This window comes from Phycomyces blakesleeanus (assembly GCF_001638985.1).
Source record: "Phycomyces blakesleeanus NRRL 1555(-) unplaced genomic scaffold PHYBLscaffold_6, whole genome shotgun sequence".
Taxonomy (NCBI): domain Eukaryota; kingdom Fungi; phylum Mucoromycota; class Mucoromycetes; order Mucorales; family Phycomycetaceae; genus Phycomyces; species Phycomyces blakesleeanus.
Genome location: NW_017265139.1, coordinates 2,031,872 through 2,055,324, shown reverse-complemented (window position 1 = coordinate 2,055,324; position 23,453 = coordinate 2,031,872). Strand labels below are relative to the sequence as shown.

The 23,453-nt window shown below is 29.9% G+C and overlaps 5 protein-coding genes across 5 annotated transcripts; 1 reads left to right on the top strand and 4 right to left on the bottom strand.

Moving 5' to 3' along the window:
• Positions 1-704: 704 nt before the first annotated feature.
• Positions 705-2,186, bottom strand: PHYBLDRAFT_166341 (hypothetical protein; the record flags this gene model as incomplete). Its single annotated transcript, XM_018435406.1, has 1 exon — positions 705-2,186. One exon carries the CDS (start codon positions 2,184-2,186, stop codon positions 705-707), a length of 1,482 nt encoding a protein of 493 aa, XP_018294409.1.
• Positions 2,187-3,170: 984 nt separating this feature from the next.
• On the bottom strand, positions 3,171-5,723 carry PHYBLDRAFT_166340 (hypothetical protein; the record flags this gene model as incomplete). Its single annotated transcript, XM_018435405.1, has 8 exons — positions 3,171-3,201; positions 3,591-3,682; positions 3,792-3,795; positions 3,948-4,036; positions 4,184-4,202; positions 4,510-4,538; positions 5,264-5,364; positions 5,690-5,723. The coding sequence occupies 8 exons, from the start codon at positions 5,721-5,723 to the stop codon at positions 3,171-3,173; spliced, it is 399 nt and encodes a 132-aa protein (XP_018294408.1).
• Positions 5,724-6,201: 478 nt separating this feature from the next.
• Positions 6,202-7,995, top strand: PHYBLDRAFT_166339 (hypothetical protein; the record flags this gene model as incomplete). The annotated part of the gene is made up of 8 exons (XM_018435404.1): positions 6,202-6,275; positions 6,373-6,440; positions 6,595-6,599; positions 6,730-6,772; positions 6,881-6,882; positions 6,951-7,004; positions 7,504-7,573; positions 7,934-7,995. The coding sequence occupies 8 exons, from the start codon at positions 6,202-6,204 to the stop codon at positions 7,993-7,995; spliced, it is 378 nt and encodes a 125-aa protein (XP_018294407.1).
• A 3,978-nt stretch (positions 7,996-11,973) lies between these two features.
• Positions 11,974-15,326, bottom strand: PHYBLDRAFT_186254 (hypothetical protein). Its single transcript, XM_018439210.1, has 7 exons — positions 15,205-15,326; positions 14,796-14,844; positions 14,396-14,469; positions 14,157-14,322; positions 13,812-14,013; positions 13,448-13,650; positions 11,974-13,334 (listed from the first exon to the last, which is right to left on the bottom strand). The coding sequence occupies exons 3-7, from the start codon at positions 14,466-14,468 to the stop codon at positions 12,689-12,691; spliced, it is 1,290 nt and encodes a 429-aa protein (XP_018294406.1). The 5' UTR covers position 14,469; positions 14,796-14,844; positions 15,205-15,326; the 3' UTR covers positions 11,974-12,688.
• Positions 15,327-19,286: 3,960 nt separating this feature from the next.
• Positions 19,287-21,584, bottom strand: PHYBLDRAFT_143341 (hypothetical protein; the record flags this gene model as incomplete). Its single annotated transcript, XM_018430968.1, has 6 exons — positions 19,287-19,438; positions 19,516-19,576; positions 20,644-20,785; positions 20,869-20,966; positions 21,077-21,235; positions 21,492-21,584. 6 exons carry the CDS (start codon positions 21,582-21,584, stop codon positions 19,287-19,289), a joined length of 705 nt encoding a protein of 234 aa, XP_018294405.1.
• Between the last annotated feature and the right edge of the window lie 1,869 nt (positions 21,585-23,453).

The following is a 23,453-nucleotide window of genomic DNA, read 5'->3' as shown; positions in this document are numbered from 1 at the left end:
AAAATATATACATATATATAAAAAAGAATATATAAAATATGAAAAAATAGAGGTTCCACCGCTCGAGTACTTTGTTTCTTGCTTCTGCTTTTGCTGGGTTCAAGTAGTAATCAACTCAGATGGACTTCCATGGGCGTAATAAATGAAAAAGCATGAAACACACGGTTGAAGAAATAAAAAAAAGAAGAAGAATGATAATGATAATGATAATGAAAAATGAATAATAACAATCATACAAAAAGACGCGACCTTTTTGACCAATATCATTTGAACCGTGCAATTGTTGTATGGTGTATGTTGCTATGTTAATTTGTTGTTATGTTGATTTGTTGCTATGTTGATTTGTTGTTATGTCGATTTGTTGCTATGTAGTAGTAGTAGTAGTAGTAGAAATAGTAGAAGTAATAGTTGTTGTTGTTTTTGTTGTTCTGTTGTCGTTTCTGCTGTTATTGTTGTTTCTGCTGTTGGTGATTATATGTAGTGTATAGTGTATTTTGTTGTTGTTGTTGTTGTTTTCTTGGTGGTTTTTGATTATTTGATTTTCTTCATAAGTTTGCAGTAAGAATCCATTGTCGCCTGGTATTCTTAATTTTCTTTCTTTTTAGATTTTTACTTTTGCTTTTCTTCGTTTTCTTCTGCTATGTTGTGTTATGTTACAACCATTCGCCAAACAATAATAACAATAGTGATAATAATTCGTGTTGTTAAAAACGTCGATGCTGAGATGATCCAAGTCCGCTCTTTCCAAAAGGTGGTTTGTGTCGCTTTGAGCTATTTGAAGGTCCAATCGGGGAACAGGTACCCAAATTTGATGACATTGACATTGATGGTGATGCTGATACCGATTCTGATGTTGATACTGCTCCTCCTACTGCTGCCACAGATGCTGATGTTGACTCTGATGCCGATACAGAAGATGCTGATGCTGCTGGTGATGATGATGCTGTCTGTGCGTATCTTGTTGCTGAATTCGATCCCTCGGCATAATCATTGTCTTCATCTATTTCTCTGCGCGTCCGCTTCGATCGACTGGGCACAACATGAACTGCCTTGACCTGCTCTTCTAGCTTCACAACCTTTTTTTCCAATTGCTTGACCTGGCTCATCAACTCATCATATGCTGTCTGAACCTCCTTGTCCATATCGGGCGTGTAATTCGATCGTCCTAGAAAACTTTCGGTCACAGGCCCCCTTGCTGTCCCTGGATCTATCATTGGTCTCGGAACAGCCACAGGCGTTTCTGGGCTGATGCCTGTCAGAATTGCCAAAGGTCTGTTTGGTTCCACCATCGGATCTTCTGATGTACTGGCCAAAAATGCACTCCTCAATGAATCCAATACAATCACAATCGACACTGTCTCATCTCTCAAGAATCCCAATTCAGTCTCTAACCCATCTACGGACTTGTTCTTCAGTTCTGCTCTTCCTGATGGTGATCCAGATGCGGAGGCAGGCATTGATGCTGATGCTGATGATGATCGTCCTTCGACACTGCTTGACGAGGTGTACTTGGCATGAGCACATCTTACTTCAGTAGAGCGCATAGTCGGTAATGAATCGGCTGTCTTGGTACGCTTATGGCCTCCAATTCGACTATTGCACTTTTGTTTGCCATTCTTTGTCGACCGGCTAGCCAGAGTACTACTGCCACTCTTTGGTGGGTGCGGGGTTCGGACTGGAATATCAAGGCTTCGGGTCATAATTGGCGATGGTCCTTGCGATGTCTCGGTATAATAAAAAGAAGAAAGTGAAGAAGAAACATCTGGATAATATGGTGTAGGAGAAGGTGGCTGGGTGTATTGATGCTGGTGTAAGTGTTGAGGTTGAGGTTGAGGTTGATGTTGAGGCTGATTATTGTATGGATATGAATATTCCAGGTCCTGGTGTTGATAATCATTCGCAAAGTATGGGACACTGAATGGAGCTGGTGTAATGTGAACTGAAGGCATAGAAGTAAAAGTGGGTTGAGGTGTCCAGGATACTGAGCAGGCTGGCGTATCCATGGATAGGTAATGACTGTAAAGAAGATTGAGAGATGGGTCTGAGTAAACCGGCTGATGGGTAAATGGTTGGGAATCCATTGGAGCTGTCATGGTTGGTGATAATGGAATTGTTGCTGTTGAAGATGGTGATGTATCTGATGATAAACCGATATCTTGCTCGTTCCAAAGAGTAGGAAGGTACATATATAAGAAGACGATGAAGAGTAATAGAAATAAGAATAAGAATAAAAATGATAATAGTAATAGTAATGATTTTTTTGGTTGGTTTATTGGTTTGTTTTTTGCTGATAAAAATAAGAAGAATAAAGAAGGATATATAAAGTGAGAATAAAGTAAGAGAAAGAAGAAAGAGATGTAGGGAAGAAGGAAGATCACTTTGGATTCTAATAAGCTTTTATAACTGTCACATTTAAATCCTAAATTTATCCCGCTATTTTAACCCACAGTTGCAGGGACAAAAATATGTCTATATCTATACACATATAAAATGATGATGATTATGATGATTATGATTAAAATTATTATATAGAAATAATACCAAAAAAGATTGACGGCGCCACAGTCGCACTCGAAAATGATTTGCTGTGGCGCATATGGCAGAATTCCCAAATTAGCCACTGGTATTTTTATGTTTATTTTTATTCTTTTATTTGATTAATTGTGTGATAAAAATGAAATAATAATTTCACATTGGTAGGTAAAAATAAAAATATAAAAAAAAAAGCCGAAAATCGAAAATAGACAGAAGCAAATACTATGATTGGCATAGTAGGCGGTGTTTTTTGTTTCTAGACTCTGTGGAACAAGCATGAAAGAGGAGAGAAAAATAAAACAAAATAAACCAAAATAAAATAAAATATAGAAGAAGGGGTGTGTGTGTGATGATGATAATGATGTTGGTGACAGTGGTGGTGGTGGCAGTGGTGGTTGGGGGAGCGAGGGAGAAAGAGAGAAAGAAGAGAGGGGATGGCGGATCATCCCGTAAGTCAGACGGCGTTGTGGATACACAATAGTTCGAAATTTGAATCTTGTCATCCTTCCAGATCCAGTCAACCGGCCGTAACTATACATTGAAGTCTATTGTTACACACTAACGATCCACACAAACAACACTCGTTTCCATGGCAGTATTTACTTTATTTTACTTTATTTCAGGTACATATATTTCTAAACAGATACTAGTGAGAATATTTTGTTACTATAGCAATAAATACATTAAATAACAAACAAATAAATAAACGAAAAAATAAACAAAAAAAATGAATAGGTGAACAAATGAATATATGAATATTTTATTTTATTTATATACAAAATTGATCGACGCGTAATAAAATAAAATAAAAAATGGATTAATTTGTAAAGAGTGGGTTTATTTATATTATTAATATTATAAAAGCGTTTGTGCATATCAATATATACTATCCAAGACAATAAGATATTGTATAAATTATTTTAAGTTTTTTTTTCTTAATTTTTTTTTGGTTACTCTGGGTTACCAAAGTGGCTCAGTCCTCCGTTTGGCAATCACTGCCATGACCGAATACCAGGGCGAATAAAAACAGAATGTAGATACTTGCACACACATACATATTAACACCAGTACTAACGCCAATATTAATACTGATACTACTGCTAATACGAGTACTAATGCTAGCACTAATACTAATACTAATACTGAGCTAGACTAAACACTTCCACACGTACACACGTACACATGTACACACATGTACATATTCTTTATTTCTCTCGGTTTTTTTTTCTGTCTTTCTTTCTCTCATTTTTACTTACTTGCCTTATTTTACACATAAAACATTTTACTAAAGTTGGAATTAATCTTGCCCCTTTGTTTCCTTTTTTGAAACAGATTGTCTAATTGATCTTTGAATTTGATCTACTGATTTTTATTTTATCTTACTTTTACTTTTCATTTTTTATTACTTTTACCACAAGTTTACCAGCCACAGGCTACCACAACCAAGCCGAACCAAACCACACCACACCACAGCAAAACACGCCAAACCAATCAAACTAAACTAAACTAAACTAAATACAAATACAAATCATACTTATTACAAAATGTCATTGTTTTTCTGTACTATTTAGATTTCACTTCACTTGAGTTGTTTACTTTATTTGGGAAAATGTATAGACTCCTTCAGACTGTCACAACTCCTAATTACCATAGTATGGTACGATATACTATATTTGAAAGGAAGAAGAAAAAATGAATAGAAATATAATAGGAAAAAATCAAGCAATATTTGATTTATAGTATTAGTATTATTATTTTATAATAAAGATGTGTATATATTTTTCATTGTCTTCTAGAACACCAGGAGTTGGTTAAGTCATTTGGGTTGAAATCAGGGTTCATTTCTCGTGAAAGAGATCGCCTAGATCTCTTATTTATTTATTTCCTTGCAAATACTTGTTTTAGAATATGTCTGCCCTACAGAAATTATTTGGAAGAAGAAGAAAAAAAACTGATAATGTATATCAGTTTTACCTGTCTTTTCTACCCCTCTCATCACCCCTCTTTTATTGTATTGTATTGTATTTTCTGTTTGGTTCGTTTATACGTTTCTCCTTCTCTTTATATTCATACTCATATTCATATTGATGCTGTAATATTCTGCTTTATTATTATTTTATTATTTCTCTCCTTTGTATTTCATTCTACTTTTTTTTTAAAAAAAAAGTCATATGTTTAATCCAAAAGCGCAACAATCTAGTTTCATGGCAATTCTACAAGTTTGATGTTGTACAAACACACACCAATATTTCCTTGTCTGGCGTGATACCCGACCAACAACTTGCTAGTATCGAATGTAGGTGCACATTAACACTTGGGAACGTACATAATATAAGATGGTATGGTATGTAAGGTTATTTGGCTTTATTTTCTGATACTTAATTAAAGAAGAAGTACAGTTGTTACAGACATGAATATTTGTTTGTTATATAATTTAAAATTAAGCATAATAAAAATAAGATAATAGTAAGATATGTTTATGTTTGTATGTAAATATACACGATTAAGTTTAATGGTAAGAATAGAATTTATTATTAGCGTTAGTGTTTGAAAGGTAAAACTCAAAACATCAAAGAAATTAAGAAAATCAAAAAAATTATTGAATTAAGAAATATTGAAAACGAGGTAAAATAAATAAATAAAAAAGGTCGGATCAAGTAAATATATAATATAATAATAAGAACTACGTAAGAAAAAGCATTTTAATTATCCCACAAGACACACGTACAAACACAAGTACAAACACAAACACAGGCACAAGCACAAGCACAAGCACAAGCACAAGCACAAGCACAAGAACAAAGTCTATAAGACTCTTAGACCATAAGTCTATAAGATTATAATTAAGTATAGATAGAGAAATAGACAGATAGACAGACAGTCAGACAGTCGGACAGTCAGTCAAACGTATGAATCATCTGTCATAATAAAAATCAAAAAGTAAAAATAATGAATAATGCTAGCAAGTAACCATAGACATATGACTATATATATATATTGTGTTTTGTCTGTCTGTCTGTCTGTCTGTATGTCTATATATATATATGTATTTATATATCTATGTATTTATATATTTTGTATATAAAAATAAAACAACGAATCCCAAGTTTAAACGAATTCTATAAATGTAATATAGTATGTGATTTCATTTTACTGTGTTCCCTTTGTACAATCCACATAATTACCATAAATGGCCCAGCAATTGTCAGACTTTTCTTTTGGGTTCTTTTTTCTTTTTTACTAGACTATCTTTATGGGAAAGGCGATACAAATCTTCAAATATACACATCACACCCAAAGACTTTTGACCTGTTTATGGTAATTTTTTTGGCCAAATTTTGAGTTAAGGGTGCTTATTGGCTGTAATAAGGTTCAAGCTCAAAAATAAAAAATACGTAGAAGTTTTGAGTTTCAGACAGTTACTCAAACGAAAATATCTATTTCAATTGGCTGATTACTTGTAAATAAATAAATAAAAATAAGAAAAGCAGAAGAAAAAAGGGTCTTAGACTATTTTGGGTAGATTTTGCGCAAAAATATTTTATATGCGACTGAGCAAAAGAGAATAAACCCTTTTGCGACAGAAAAAAATAAAAAAAAGAAGTTTTGTGACAGAAAAAAAGAAAAAAATATATTTTGCGACAGAGCAAATGCAAAAAAAGAAAAATGAGAGATTTTATTGGCTTAGGATATTCAGAATTGACCAAAGACTTTCGTACTTGCGAAGGCCAGCAGCCAAGGTATTCATGGTGATAAGACTTTTCTTGGAATAAGCTTTCTAGTTTCTTATTTTATGGTTTTTTTCCCTCTCATCTGTTTGTAATATCAATTTCTTAGTACTTTGCACCGTATCAGACCAATACCTACAAAAATATTTGTAAAGACCGTGATTATTCCCACTCATTGTAAAATTTGTTGTATTGTAGAAAAAAATACTAAGTTAATAAAAACCAAGAAAAAAACTTCAAAAAAAATCCCAACCGACGTCACGCACTTGACATTTTAACTGAAGGATTAGTATATTTCTTTTATTTCTTTTTTCTTTCTTTTCATTTTTAGTTCAAGTAAGTACTAATAAATATAATATGTATCTACTTTGTTATTAGAAGCCCTTTTACTTTGAAACAAGGTATTTTTCTGAACAGAGTACATTTATAGGTTTATAAAGCCTTTACTAATACTTTTGTTTTCTAGATTACGGTTATTTTGAGTAGCTCCATTGTGTTCTTTAGCGAAGGTAAATATCTTTATCTTAATAGCTTGAGTTTGTTTTTCTATTATTAACTTTGTGCTTCTTTTTGCTTTAGGTAAGTCATAGTGGAATCTATTCTTTATTGCTTTCAAGAGGTAAGATTTCAATGTTTGAACATGTCCCATTTTATTATTAATATTAATCTTTGTCTTCATTTCTATAGTTTTTGATATTCTCCATCTGTTGCTGTTTCTTTACTACCTCCGTTCCCATCGTAGTAAACAGTCGTTACTACTACAATTTTTGGGCTATTACATAGTTTTTTCTTATATTGTTTACATTATTATTTAGTATTGCAAGGGTATTTTTGCTCTAATTTTTAGTTCTGCACTTTTTTGCGCTTTTTTGTTTCTCAATTTATTTCTCAAATAAAAATTTCAAACCTTTTCAGACCAGATTTTACGTAATACAGATTTTACAAATGAGGAACATTTTTTGGCCATTTCACAAAATGGGGGGAGGGGGTTGGGGGGTCCTCACGGCTGCTGCGTATTCTATATAAGGAAGGTCTGTTGGCCAACTTGACTACTGTTTATAGAATAGTGCGTTATTCCAAAAACAATCTTAAGGTTTACAAAAAAAATCTTTGGGTGAGATACACATACACATAAAAGTTGAGATTATTACTAGATTTGTTCAACAAGGTTTGTACAACTAATTATAATCTTCTAATTTATTTTATTTTGTAATATAATGTTATACAATATATACATTAGCTCAATGCTGTAAAACGCAAGTATAATATTAATATTAATACTAGTACTAATCCGAATACTAGTAGTAATAGTAAATATTAAATAAATACAAAACACATCAAATAGACAAAAAAAATCAGAAGACTGTGAGAAGAAGAAGAAAAAACACATAAGGATACTTGACATAATTAACAATTATGTATCTGTGTATGTATTTTGACAGAATTGTCAAAAGAAAATGTGTGTAGTATATCCATATCCATATGTATATCCATGATCTATTATCTTTTATCTTTTATCTTTTATCTAGTGTCTATATCTAGATCTATATATATTTCGCACGCACAATCATATGTTAAGCCTAATAATGAGAATGCTTCTCTCTCTCTCTGGTATTATGTTCTGGTTATTTTCATATATGTAAATAAAAGGCATTGTTACGCTATTATAGAAAGAATAGTAATATTCGATTATTATGCCGATTTTAATAATTGCGATAAGAATAATGAATAAATAACAAAAATCCAAATCCAAATGCCAAGCCCTAGCCACAAATCATAATAAAAATAAGATGAATAAAATACAAATATGTTTAGACATCCGCCACAACTAAAAACAAGAAAAAAAAGGTTGATCTTTATATATATAGAAATTATTATTATCGCCACACTCATTATATATTTTATTTTTCAGTGTGTGAAAGTAACTAAGAGAGCTGTATTTGGTTTCAATTGGTTTTTTCTTTAAATATATTTTACGTCCTATACATCATGTGCATTATATATATATACATATATTCCTTTTTTGAAAGGTTCAATAGCAAATATACATATAACTCTTGAAATTATATCAAAATATCATTTTTTTTAACATTTTTTTTTAGCTAACAAAGAATTAATCATAAAAAATTAAATAAATTAAAATTCATTTTTGCTGTCAAAATTAAAGGATGTAAATGTTTGTACCCTTTATTTTTATTTTTATTTTTAATTTCTTCTCTCTTTATTTGTCAGCAACTTTATTTTTACTTTTAAAATAGAATCTTATATATATATATATATATATATATATATATATACTACGTATACATAATAATAATAATAATAGGCAGTACAGATACTGAACAAATGCCTTTAGGCTCACACATATATTATCTCCAAATTATATATAAAGTTATAAAAAAAAGGATCAAATAATAACCAAATGTCAGTAATAGTAGATCCACATACTATCATATCTACAATGCCAAGACACAAACTTTAGAAACTCATAACAAAGTACAAGCTTTACGGTGTAACCCAGAGTTAAAAAAAAAGAGAGGTAAATCAATTGTGTGTGTGTGTTTCCTTTTGAATTTGTTTCAATATTTTTATCTGACAGTACTCCGCCTAAGAATACTATTATTTTATATATGGGTTTAGTGTTTGCGGATATGAGATAGCTTTTTGGCATAATTATATTTATTTCTATATGTTTTTTTTTTTAAAAAAAATATTATGATAATAACGATAATGGATCTTACTGTTCAGGAACTTGTGGCTGTAATAACACTAGAATCGAACACTCTCATTTCACTAAGCCTTTCCCAGTAAATATACCAATACATTTTACATCCGCAGTGAAACCTTAGGTAGAGCTCAAAATAAGATTGTTCTTGTTCGTTATCAAAAAAAAACTCCCCATTTTAGCCAAAATCCTCATTTGTGGCTCGTATTCTACTAAACAAACATTGAAACCAGGCTTCCCTTTTTCTTTCTTCGTTTTTTGTGTCATCCAGAGTTAAATGAGCTCAAATAGAGGAATAGTCCTTGCTCTTCACTTGCTCTTCACTTGTTTAGTTCTTAATCTGTATCAAAATTGCCTTTTTGATCTCCTTAGAAACTAACAAAAAAATCGTAATTTGATCACATAACATTCTAGTCATTTGTAACCATGACTACACACACTTGACGGATACTGCGCAAATAATACTTGTTGATACATTTCCAAAAAAAATCTCAATATTTCTTAAACATATGTATACACTTCTTTACTGTAACCTGAACTTTTACGTTCTGGCTTCTAGTGTTTGGGTGAATTTACAAACAAAAAAATTAGAAACAAGAAAATCTTCCTCAGAGGATAGCAAAAAAAATAGTTCCTTGACAGATTATCTATATTTTTTTTATATTATAGCTGGAGAATGTATATTTGTGTGTGTAACTTATGCAACTTGTGCAAGTGTAAGGTAATTATATACCTTTTTCTTTTTTTTCTTTTTTCTTTTAGCATCTTAATACCCAAGCTTAGTTACAGTCATCTTGTTAATGGGCTTGTCACAGGGGTATTGTCTTCAAGAACTTCGTTTTATTCTGTTGCCCTTCTTTTTTCTTTCTTTTTTAAAATCTAAAAATATTGAAGTTCAGTTTCGCGTTCACTGCAACAATAGACTTTTTTTTAAAAAAATATATATACAGCTACAGTAGCCCGGGTGATTTTTCATATTAAAAGTCAAGAAAAATAGGCACATTTTATATCCCAGTTTTGACAACCATAAGAAAGAGCGAGGGGACAGTGGATATGATAGGGTGGTAGAGGTGGATTTTCTTTTTCCTCTTCTTTTGTTTCAATAGTACTTATACCGCCTAGCTTTAAAATGATCAAGACTTTATGATGTTATTGTTGTTAGTATTATTATTTTTGTAAATTTAATAATACCTTTAGGTATATTGATCGTTATCTCCGATTGCGCCATACAATTATATATATATACTAGATTGATATATAGAATACTACAATTCTAAAGAAGAAGAAGACACCTCTTGTTTCTATAAGATCTTATACATTATACTCACGTGGGAAGAAATTAAATATATGTATTGGTTGCCATGGAAACAAAAGGAAAGAAAAAGGTCGCGTTTTATATATACATGTACATACCTACTCTCCATCTTTGACGTTTTGTTAATGTATAGATTTGATTTCCAAATACTTCTTCTTTGAATAAATATATAAAACTGCCTATATATAATATCTTTATACCTACAATGATCCGAAAGTCTTATTAACGTAACCTGTTGAAAGAATGATTATAAAAATCAAACCGCGGCTGTTGTATAAGCACTGAAATTACATAAAATATAAACTCCACAATCCAGAGCAGAGCAAAGCAAAGCATAGCAGATTATATAATTGCTAATAAAAACACTCTTACAGTATTTACTTTTTCTAAATTCTAAAAATTAACCTCAATAATTAATTCATTAACCCACCAAGTAAACTATCATAAAACTTGGTAATTCTTGGCCAGAATATTTTTTATTCCTAAAACTTTAGTATCATTTTTTTAAAAAAAAAAACAAGATGGGTACCGGAATCTGCCAGATGGTCAATAGAATATGTAAAATTTACCAGGAAAGATAGACAGAACCCTTATTGTAGTAGGTTTTTCCAAATCCTAACATATTTAATAATTAAAATCATACGTATTATTCAAAAGAAAGAAAGAAAGAAAGAAAGAAATCGCTCAGCATAAACCAAAATCGACTAAAGAAAAGGTGAGAAAAAAAAAGTGAATCTAAATTTGAGATTCAACAAGAAAAATAGGCACAGTATAAATCTTGCTAAAGCTTATAAAAAAACATATACATATACATACATATACATATACATATACATAAAGATACATATTCATGTATATGTATATATGTATTATTTTATTGAATTAGGGTTTTGATATGCACAACAAGTATAAAGTAATGGTGAATATATTGGGGCTGTAGATCAGCACCAAATTTGCTTATAGATATTCCAGCCAAACCTTGAGAATATTATATTGCTAATTTAATTAATTACCTAATTAATTAATTAATTTATACTATCAATAATCTCTTTACTAAACAAAAGAAGACACTTAAAAGAAGGATAAAGAAAGTCATGTACAAAATATATCTGTTTTCATTATAAATTAAGCATATGTGATATTATTATACTGTGAGTTTGATAAGTTGGTTGATTGGTTGGTTGGTTTATAGACTTACTGCATCAACTCCTAAATAATTTTGAGACAATTGAAACAGAATAAGAAATATATTCTATATATTTATATTTAACCTTTTGTCAATAAAGGTTGATAAAAATATGGACATGTAACAACTGTCTGTGTATAAGCATGACTAAATATCTGAGGTTAGGTTATAATCCGATTCCGATTCTGATGATGATGGTAATCATCACCATTTAAACTAATTGTATGATTTCAAAGATTTCATAATCTCATTTCAGTATGATGTGGATGTGATGAGCAAGATTAGTACTATTCTTTTTTTTTAAAAGAAAAAATACACATTATAGCAATCATAGTAGTCGAATATGTATAGAGTTGTGTGAGTATATTATGGTATTATTATCATCATTATTTTTGGCTTTAGATTCTTTTTTGTTTTTGGTTGGGTTGCTTGTACTTGTGTGAACAGCCCTATTGGTTTTTGCTTTCTTATTTTATTTTATTTTAATTTAATTTAATTTTATTTTAATAAAAATAATAATTAATAATTAATGAAATGAATACAAATCAGATTACCATTAGATCAAAGATACGAGAAAGGTTTGTGTTTTTTTTTGTTACTTGGTCTGTTCCATTTTATTGCTGTTGTTATCGTTGCTGTTGCTGTTGCTGTTGTTGTTGGTGTTTCGCCCTTTTTTTTGTGAAACATTTAATTTGATAAATACAAATCATCCTGATTTGACTTGTTTGTGCTTGTGTGTATTTTGTAGTGTCTTTTTTTGGGTGTCGTTTGTGCTTGTGTGCGTGTGTGTAATAAGAATAATATAATATATATGTAAGATAAAAAAAAGCAGGTTCTTGCGGCAAAAAATAAAATAAAAAATAAAGAAGGGAAGAAGGAATATATATATATATATATATATATATATGTAAAGATAATTAAGGAGTGAAATAAGTAAAACAAATGGCATAACGTGTAAGTGTAAGAGTGTAGTGTAATGTAGTGTAGTGTAATGCAGTGCAGTGCAGTGCAGTGTAGTGCAGTATATACATACGTTTGTGAGTTGATTTTGTTGGGTTTGTGAAAGAAAGTAAAATATATGGATAGATAGATAGATAGATAGATAGGTAGGTAGATAGGTAGATATATAAATAAATAAAGGGAGTAGAGAGATAGAGATCGAGAAAATAAAATAATAGAAAATAATAGAAGGTTTTTGTTTAGAGCATTTCACAAAACTCTTCAACTCTATCTTCTAACCACTCCCACCTCTTGAGTCCAACAACCCACTCGCTCGGAAGACAACCATACCCTATCCTCAGACCAAGCAAGGCACCTGCAACCGACCCGTTTGCATCTGCGTGTCCACCCTGCATCACGATATCCATCAACAGTCGCTTAAAGTACTCGGTCTCGCTACCCTTTGGAATCACGCGCGTGAATACATAGCTGGCTCCTCCTAGACAGGAAAACACATGAGATTCGTGTAGTAACTGTGGAGAGAGCTGAAGAGGTTCCTGGTAGCAAGTCTTGATCAATTGCTCAAAGTACTCTTGCATCAGGTTTGCGTCTGTTTCTGGAGTTTGAAAAAGTGGGTCGGTGTTTGGTGCGGTCAGGATTCGCTTGTTGGCGTCAATCACTGCTCTGACGAGTGACATTAATACACGATCTGTCTCGAGTGAGTCAGTCCATTTTGTGGTAGGGGTAGTAGCGCTGGTTGGTGTAGGCGGTGTTGATGTTGGAGTCGGAGGTAATTTTGTTGATGAGAGTGGTAATTGATTAGGTTTTGACAGCAGAGGAGAAGGTAGAGGTGAAGGTTGGCTAGAGTCCAGTATTTCCATTTCTAGGTCTTGTCCACGCAGCATTCTAAAGAAGAAATATTGGTATAAATAAATGTATACAAGGGGAGAGTGGAAGGAGGGGAGAGAAGAAGGGGCCAAGGTAATTTAGATACATATATATATATATAGAAAGCTTACCTTGCTACAATGGTAGATACAATGACAGAAGATATGACAGAGCGAGGATCGGGATGAGTGATACGACAACATTCAGCCGAATTTTGGATAACTGTTGTGCCATCCCAAAACTTTGGTACGCCCAGAATTGCTGCACGAACCAAAGAACCACTATCGTCGCGAGTATCTATTTCCTTTCGCCAGACATCTATTGCCGTAGGGTGCTACACAGACACACACAAAATAAATAAATAGATATAAAATATGATGGTTTGTTAGGATCTTCATATATATATATATATGTGTGTGTGTGTGTGCATGTGAATATTCATATACGGTAATTTTTGTCTTTTCTCTCTCTCTCTAAGAAATAATAATTACTTACAGGACTTTCGAGAAAATGAGGTCGAGAAAGGACTGATTTTGTGGTTGCTTTAATTCCGAGTGGTTGCTTGTCTAGGCCGCGCATGCCTCGGTTACTATAATTATAAAGTCGTGTAGCATAGTCTTTGTAATTGAATGTGCCCCGGTTCTCTTGAATTGAAAATAAGATGAGGAGCTGCTGTTCAGCGTCATCGCCAAAATCACTATTGAGACAAAAAAGATTAAAAATAAACAAAGATGTATTAAATGAGCGATTATCACAAGTACTATTAGATTATCAAATAAAAGAAGATCTACATTAAGCAAAAATAAATAAATAAATAAATTCAATAAATTCAATAATTACTTTTCATCAAATAATGAGCGAAAGGTGTCTCTTATGAAATTAACACCAGCTGATTCTTGATCGTCGTCCATTCCAAATCGAATGGGGCCATTTGAATATGCCTTTTGAACTTGTTCTCTAGACATTCCTTCTGTAGCCAGTCCAAGACTGTCGCCAAGGATAGCACCTGTTGAACACATAGGAAATGAAATCTATTGGTTTAGGAGCAATTTGGTTGTTTATTCAAATCTCAATCTTACCAAAGATCATTCCTTTCACTCTGTCAATGATAATAGCTCTCTCAAGCTTGGAGCAACCGGATGGGATTCGCATACTATATATGTTTATAAGAAGGAAAGAAGGTTAAATATACATATTTTTTTATAAAAATGTTTGTGTACAAAGAAAACAAAACAAGGGGTTAAAAAAATACACAAGCACACATATGTTATACATATTTATAAACAGATGTGTATAGTATAATACAATCTGTGTAAAGAGTTTAAAGTGTAGGTATAGAAATAGAAATATAATAGAATATAATAGAATATAGGAATTAAGAATTAAGAATAGATAGGGTGTATAAAAATTTTATTTATTTATTTGATTTTCCTATTTTTGAAAGGTTATTTTAATTAATATTATTAGAATTGTGCTTACCTTGAATATTCTGCAACTCACTTTTTCTTGGTATGATTTTCTGTTAATTCTGGGGAAGGTTATTGTATATAGAAATTACAAATTATATATATGTAAGCATAAGTATAAGTATAAGTATAATTGGAATTGTAATTGGAATTGTAATCGTGTGAATATTAATATGAATATGAATATTGTATTATATTGTATTATATTATATTATATTTAGTGATGGTGTAATATAAATATGTTGTATATATATATGTATTTATTGATTCTGCCGCTGTTATTTATTGATGATTGCTGCTTATTGATATTGGTGCTGTTGTTGTATAATATATATGTATATATGTATGTATATGTATATGTATATGTATATGTATATTGATTTGTAGTGCTCTGATAAAATTCGAATGAAAAAGGTACGTACAAGTGCTGTTATATTTTTGGTAACCTAGGTGACAGATTGACGGAGATTAGAGTAGGTTATATATATATATATATATATTATATAAATATATATAAAAAGAAAAAGAAAGAAAAAGAAGAAGAAAATGAACAAGAAAAAATGAAGAAAAAAAGGAAGAAGAAGAAGAAGAAGAAGAAGAAATAACAAAAAAAAAACAGGTAGAAAAAAAAGAGAAAAAGAAAAGAAAAAGAAAAAAAAAGAAAAAAAAAAGGAAAAAGGAAAAGGACAAAAAAGAAAGAAAAAAAAAACCTTCAGACTTGAGCGTTAATTCAAATGTCCTAAGAGCTTTAAAAGGACGCAGAATAGGGTTTTTTTTTATTCTTTCTTTTGGAGTTCCGGATTTGGAATGTTTAGCATGCGAATTTGTATAGTAGAGCTCATGTCCATTATATTATATATTTATTCTTATTCGCACAAATATTATGTATGTATGTATGTATGTATGTATGTATGTTTGTATGTACGTCTATGTATTTTATTATATCATAAAAAGAATAATAAGAATAATAATAATAAGAGTAATTATTAATAATAATTATTAATAGCTTATAAGAAATGAAATATGGCTAATATGTTATTGCTAATATGATATTTAATATTCAATACTCAATATCCAATAATACTTCATTACGCTTAAAGAAGTACCCGATAATAATTATCTAAAGTCTATTTAATAAAGAACAAATGAAATTAAATTAAATGAAATTAAATTAAATGAAATATATTTATATTGTATATGTATTAGCAGATAATTAATACCAACAATAATAATTATAATTATAATAATTAAACTGATATAACAAATCAAAAATCAAAAATCAAAAATCAAAAATCAAAAATGAGTAAAAGAAAGAAAGGAATATAAAATCAACTGTGTGTTGCCTGGGTTTAATTTATTCTCTTTTACGTCATTCGGATAAAATTGTTATCAGGGGCAAGAAAAAAAAAAAAAAAGTATAAATTTTTATTTTTATTCTTTGTACGCTCTTTCCAGAAAGTGCATTCATCCAATAGAAATTGAGCTATGATTCATCAAGTATGAAAAATCCACATTCTCATAAATAGAAATAAAATAAAAGAGTATAAAATATTACACCGCTGGAAAATCAATTGTCACAATTGTTCGTTTTTAGATCCTTTGTCCCACTTGACACTTTTATGTATGTACGTATATAAATATGTGTTGAATAATGTTCAAATGTATTTATGTATTTATGTATCTATGTATCTATGTATCTAAGTATGTATCTAGGCATGTGTTCAGGAACAACTTTGTCAACTTGTTACCGATTTGTTCAATATTAATATATTTGAAACAACCTACAAAAAGATACCTTATTATTTTATGGTTCAATCTCTTCGATTTTGATTATCACACACAAACATACGTACACTTTATATATATATATATATATATATATGGATATGGATATGGATATGAATATGTAGATCGATGTATAGATGACTGTGTGCATATTTACAAACCATATATATATATATATATATACTTTTATTGTTATTGTTGTTGTTGTTGTGTGTTGCTGTTGTTTAGATTTACCGCACTAGATTCAAACATATAAACTTACCAAATTTAGGATAAATTGTTAAAGAAATTAAACTTTTCTATCATTAATTATATTAATATATTTAATATACTGTACGTCACTTTAGTTTGATCAACTTTCAACAGTCAATATATTTATACATATATCATGCACATGCTCTTTATTTGTTTATTTATTTATTTTTATTTATTGCCATGGTAATTTTGTCCTCTATCTTTGTCACTTCACAGAAACCTTTTTGTATATTATAAACATAAATATACATACATATATTTCAACAACAACAACAGAAACAGAAAAACCCGTATTAAAACTCAGTCTGGATTTGGTTACCATGGAACCAAAAAAAGAAAGAAAAGAAAAGGTCGTGTTTTTTTGGTTTTTTGGTTTGTTTTTTTTTTAACTTTGAGGTCCCTTGTTTTTCTCTTTTTTTTTGTATTTCTTCTTTGTCGTTCATGAAATTTTATTGACCACAGTAACAGGTTCCTTGTGAACAGGAAGAAAAGAAGAAAAGAAGAAAAGAAAGAAAAAAATCTACTAGGCAAGGAATACAAAAAGATATTTGTCGAGTTCAGCCATGAAATTATATACACATCTATTTTACTCTTTCTTTTTTTTATATATACATTCTTACTATTATATAGATTTTTTTTTGTTATTCAATCGCTCTCTCCGAATACTTTCAAAACTCCACTAATATATATAAGATACATACAAACTCTTTCTTCTTACAACTTCAATACCTCTAGTGAGTTTCTTTTTCCTTTTATATTTACTTTTTATTTATAAAGAAGACCCGGTCCATAATAGCAGCAATAAATATTTAAAGCTTGGGATATATGATAATCATATACACAATCTATTGTTCCTTAATTCCTTGCTAGTTTTTAAAGAAGAAAAAAGAAAAAAGAAGAAAGGAACAAAGGAAGGAAAAGAAGAGGGAAAAGAAGAAAATGCTCCGAGGATTTTCATGAAGAAGAATTGAAGAATAAGATCATCAAGAATATAATATATATATATATATATTGTTAATCTGGTCAGGTCTGGGTGCATTTGGTTGCCTTGGAACCCACAGGAAACCTAAACTTGTCAAATGCATATGTTTATTTATTTATATATTTATATTAAAATCACAAAAAATAAAATAAAAATAAAAAGCTTTAAGACTTTTTCTGATTATTTGAATTTTTCTGTTGAATACCAAAAGTATAAAATATAAATAAAATACAAATAAAATAAAAGTTCCCCCAAAATACAAATACACAGTAGTACAAAAATAAGCCCTGGCGTTTTCTATGAACTGTGTATGTTTGTATTTGTAAAATACATTATATTTCCGAGCTTTTTTTTCTTTTCTTTTCCTTATTTATTTGTAGTTCTTATCACTAGCAAGAAAAAAAATACCAACTGGAAATTTGAAAAGTTGAATTAAAAGCCAAAAGGAAAGATCAATATCTTGTTTGAACAATTGCAACATCAAGGAAACCATCTTCACTCCCTCCCCTATCAAGCCAACGTTATGGGATCAAGAATTTTTTTTATTATTATTATTATAAAAGAAAAAAAAATAAGAATAAAATATCAGATCATCTGGAATTGAATAAACCACATTCAAAACGTCTATCCATCTATCCATCTATCTGTCTATCTATTTTAGTTTTTTATTTTACATGTGCTGGATTATATAAGTGAGAACTTAACTCTAATGTTGGGCATTCATTTGAGTACCCCTTTTATTTGCTCTTCTATTCATATTCATTCGATAATAATAGTATACTTTATACTTGATATAAAACAGCTCAAGAAAATTCTAAAAGAGAAGAAAAGGAACAAGTGTATTGAAATATTCCTATAAACTCTTTTGATCTTTCAATTTTTGATTTTTGGATTGTTTGTTTGTTACATATGAAAATATTATTTTTCTTTAAAAAAACCGGAACCAAGGTATTACAACTTAACCTCCTTCTATTTTACTACTACTACTGTTATTGTTATTCCTATTCTTATAGCAATAATTATGATATTCATTTCTTCATTTCTTCATTTCATTTGTATTAATCTTGTCCCATATTTGTAAACTCACGTTATATTTGTAATATATATTATGGTATATTAACGATCGTTAAATGTCGATCTTTGTGGCCGTTCCCTGAGTTGAAATGGGAAACCAAGTACGGTCTTATAGATCTATAAATGTCATGGCAGATTTAATGCCGTGAAACCATTGAATAACGTGGCACTTGTATTATTATTTATTATTATTTAGCCATTTTTTTGTGTCATCCTGTCGACATTCACACATCAGACCAAAACACAAAAAAAAACACGAAAAAAATATACACACGCACACGTACATATATATACATTATATTGTATTATATCTTATATTGAAATAAGAAAGAAGAATAAAAAGAAAAGAGTAATAAAATAATGAACAAATAATAAATAACATGCATACATATATATATATATATACATTTAATGAAATGAAATAGAAGGTGGTGCCTTGGTTTGTCTAGAATCGATAGAGTCTTGGTCAATAACCCACGAATCGCTACTTGCGTACGTTTCGTTGGCCAAGGCTCTTCTATTCATCATATAACTGTGGTCCTTGTCTGATAGCCGTTTTACTTTTTTTTTTTGAAATATGTCAATATCAATGTCAACAATTTATTATTATTTTTAATAATTATTTGAAACAACTTACTGTGGGGTTTCAATCCCTTGCCAAAGTTTCTCAGGACAAAGCTTGCCAAGACAATTGTAGACTAATATATATATATATATATATATATATGTATACATGCATATACCATTGGTTCATTATTAATATTGGTATTAGCATTATCATATGAAGTAAGAGAATAATAATAGTACAAAGCTCATATAATCATTGTACTTTTTTTTAAATAATAATAATAATAATACTTACAAATGAAAGTGCTATTGCCAAACATACTAATAAAATATATGTTAATATACATTTATATATCTATATATCTATATTACATGCCTGCAATAATCCAAAATACCCAGGAACGTAAACTTTGTTGAAGAATGATTATAAAATCAACCGTAGTCAATCCATGAACAACCAAGCAAGCAATCATAAATCTGCGATTCTCGGTCAGAATACTTTTTCTTGCCAGAAAAAGAGCTGGGATCTGACAGATGGTTAACAAAAGGTGTAGGATATACCAGGCCAGATATGCAGAACCTTTATTATAATAAGTTTCCCGAGTCATGACCTAATTGCAGAATGGACAATAAAAATCATGATAATGATATTGACGTTAAGAATAAAAATCACATGTACTATTCAAAAGCAAAAGGAAGAAAGAAACATCACTCACCACAAACCAAAAGACACTAAAGAAAAGGTGGAAAAATGCATCTAATTTGAGATTCAACAAGAAGAATAGGCACAATCTAAACCTTGCTAAATAATAACAATAAAAGAAAATTATACATATTAATGCGTGTGTTTAAATGTAGATATAGATGTGCTTTTATCGAATTAAATTTAATATAGATAGCAAGTGTAAAGTAATTATGAATACCTTGAAGCTGTAGATCAGCACCAATTCGCTTGTAGATATTCCAGCCGAACTTTGAGGATATTAGGTTTTATTCACATATTTATTTATTTATTGATTAATTAATTAATTCAATATTGTTACAATAATTGATCATAAAATAATAACATTTTTTTTTAATATATATATATATATATGAAATTAGTTGGTTATAATAATGATAATAATATTATTATTATTAATTACTTTTATTTATCACAATTTTGCTTCTTTTCTTCTTCTTCTTCTTTGGTGCTCACCTGTCCCAAGAGTCTCTTGACTAAAAATACAAGAAGAAGAGTAAAGATGGCCATGTACACAATCTGCCCAATTTCATAATATATTATTTGTGTGAATCCAGATTGATCTATCGTATCATCAATACTAGACACTTCTGATTTCCTATTATTTATATAAATATATATAATATGTTAAAAATAAGAATAATAGTAATAGTAACAAATACTTTGGCTATAGTTGCTTACCATTTTCGTGTCTCTACAAATTGCAGTAAACTAAACAAAAGACAAATGAATTGGAATACAGTATGGGCCATCAATTGAATGGTGTTTTGGCGTACAATCTATTACAGATAAAATAATAATAATAATAACAATAATAATAATAACAATAAGATACCAATCAAGTGTTTGATAAGTTATTTTGATTGATTAGTTGGATTTATAGACTTACTGCATCAATTCCTAGATAAGTTTGAAACAATTGAAACAAGATAAGAAATATATTTTTATCCTTTTGTCGACGAAGGTTGACAAGTATGGACACATAAGCATTGTCTGTGTAAACATGACTAATATCTGAGGTTGGGTTGGAATCATGATGATGATCAAACTGATTATATGATTCCAAGATTGAATTGATCTCATTCCCATTAGATGATGTGATCAGAATTTCCAATACAATACATATTACAGCTGATATAGTAATAAGTATTGAATATATTATAGTCTCTTTAGATTCTCCTAATCGCTTGTACTATGTATATCACATTAGTTTTTTATGTTACTTTTTTTTAAAAGTAATATTAATAATAATGATTATTATAGTAATATGATGACTATGATGAAAGTAATACAAACCATATTACCATTAGATCAAAAATATGAGAAATACTTGATACTTGGTCCGTTTCACGTTGTTTTTGAAACACTGATCTGGTAAATACAAAGCATTTTGACATTTTCGTGCTTGTGTGGTATAGTGTATTGTATTGTATTGTATTGTATTGTATTGTAGTTTATGTATGATGTATGTATGTATGTATGTATGTATGTATGTATGTATGTATGTATGTATGTGCGTGTGTGCGTGTGTGCGTGTGTGCGTGTGTGCGTGTGTGCGTGTGTGCTTTTATCTTTTGTGTTTATGTGTTTATCGTTTTTGTGCGTTTATCGTTTGTGTGTGTGTTTGCGTGTGTGTGTGTGTGTGTACTTGTACTTGTACTTGTGGTTGTGCGTGTGCGTGTGCGTGTGCGTGTGCGTGTGTAATGTTACAGCCCAAAGGAATACACCAAAAGAGGAAGATTCGACATCAAACAAGAATCGTTTATATATTTGATAGTTCTAGTCTTGGCCAATGGCAAAAAGAAAAACAAGGAGAAACTTGCCATTTATAGATTTGCGAAGACTGGATATGAATATATTTATATAAATACAGAGATCAGGATCCTATAAATCTTTAATTCTGTTTTCCATGGAAACACAATTCTATAACTTGGAGGTAATTGATTGTTCTGAATATTTGTATCTATGTATCTATGTATCTATGTAACTTTTAATAATAAATCGTCTTTGATTGTCAATTTAAGTTTTCTGCTCAAGCAGAAAATATACATAAAAAGACAGAAAACACGATATCGATAGACTTTATAATATAAAATCGGAGTCACAATATCTTGCACTAAAATATTTATATATACTGTTTTATTTAAAGTATTATTTCTATTATAACTGTCTTTATGTATATATTTATATTATATATTCATTTAAACAAATGGTTGCTATGACGCACCATTCGATCTCAATAATATATACAGACACATATATAAATATGTATATTTTTATACATGTACATATATAGTAAGCTAAACCTATTTTATTTTATATTACATACATATATACAACCAGATACAAAAGTGAGAAGGGATATCTACTGTGTATCCATGGTGAACTTGCCTATCATGTGGACCACAATGTTATTATCACTTGCGAGTTTCCATACCAAGTGACGGTGGAAGACATACAAAACACTTGATTGGGTTGTGCAGCTGGAGGATGAATTATTATCCAAAATGCTAAATATTTATTTATATATATATACGTTACTTACTAATGAAAGATATACTATTTTGCTGTTGCTGCGACAGTTGCTGCTACTGATTACTAACGCTGACACTAACACTAATACTAACACTGATACTAATATTAATATAAATACTTACTATTGCTGTTACTGATTTATATTTATTTAATTTTACTTTTTTTTTACTCATCCTTTTAAATAATAATTAAAAACTAAATAGTTTATTTTTAATGAACTCTAAATATATGCATTCATTAGACTATTTTTATTATTATTATTAGTAGTAGTAGTAGTAGTAGTAGTAGTAGTAGTATTTTTTTTAAAGAAAAAGAGTAATAGTAAAAGTAAGGATGGGGTTAAGAAGCAAATCCTCCTTTATTTGAACATATAAAGTGGTTGTCATGTAACTTGTGCGGCTTAAAGTACAATTATCTCATTTAAATCAATTTATTTATTAAGACAAGAAAAGAAAAGAAAATGATGATGCTAATACTTACGCACAAACGCACAAACGCACAAACGCACATACGCATATACGCATATACGCATATACATGAAAATATCAGTGTAGATCCAAAGAAGCTTCCATTTCTTTCTCTTTCTTTGCCTGTCTATCTATCTATCTATCTATCTATATATATGGGTGGGCGTCTTTTATATTTTAATATATTGTGAGTAGGAATGATAGGATCTGTACATGTCTCCAAAAGAAAGACAGAGAGAGATAAATGAATAAATGTCCTTGACC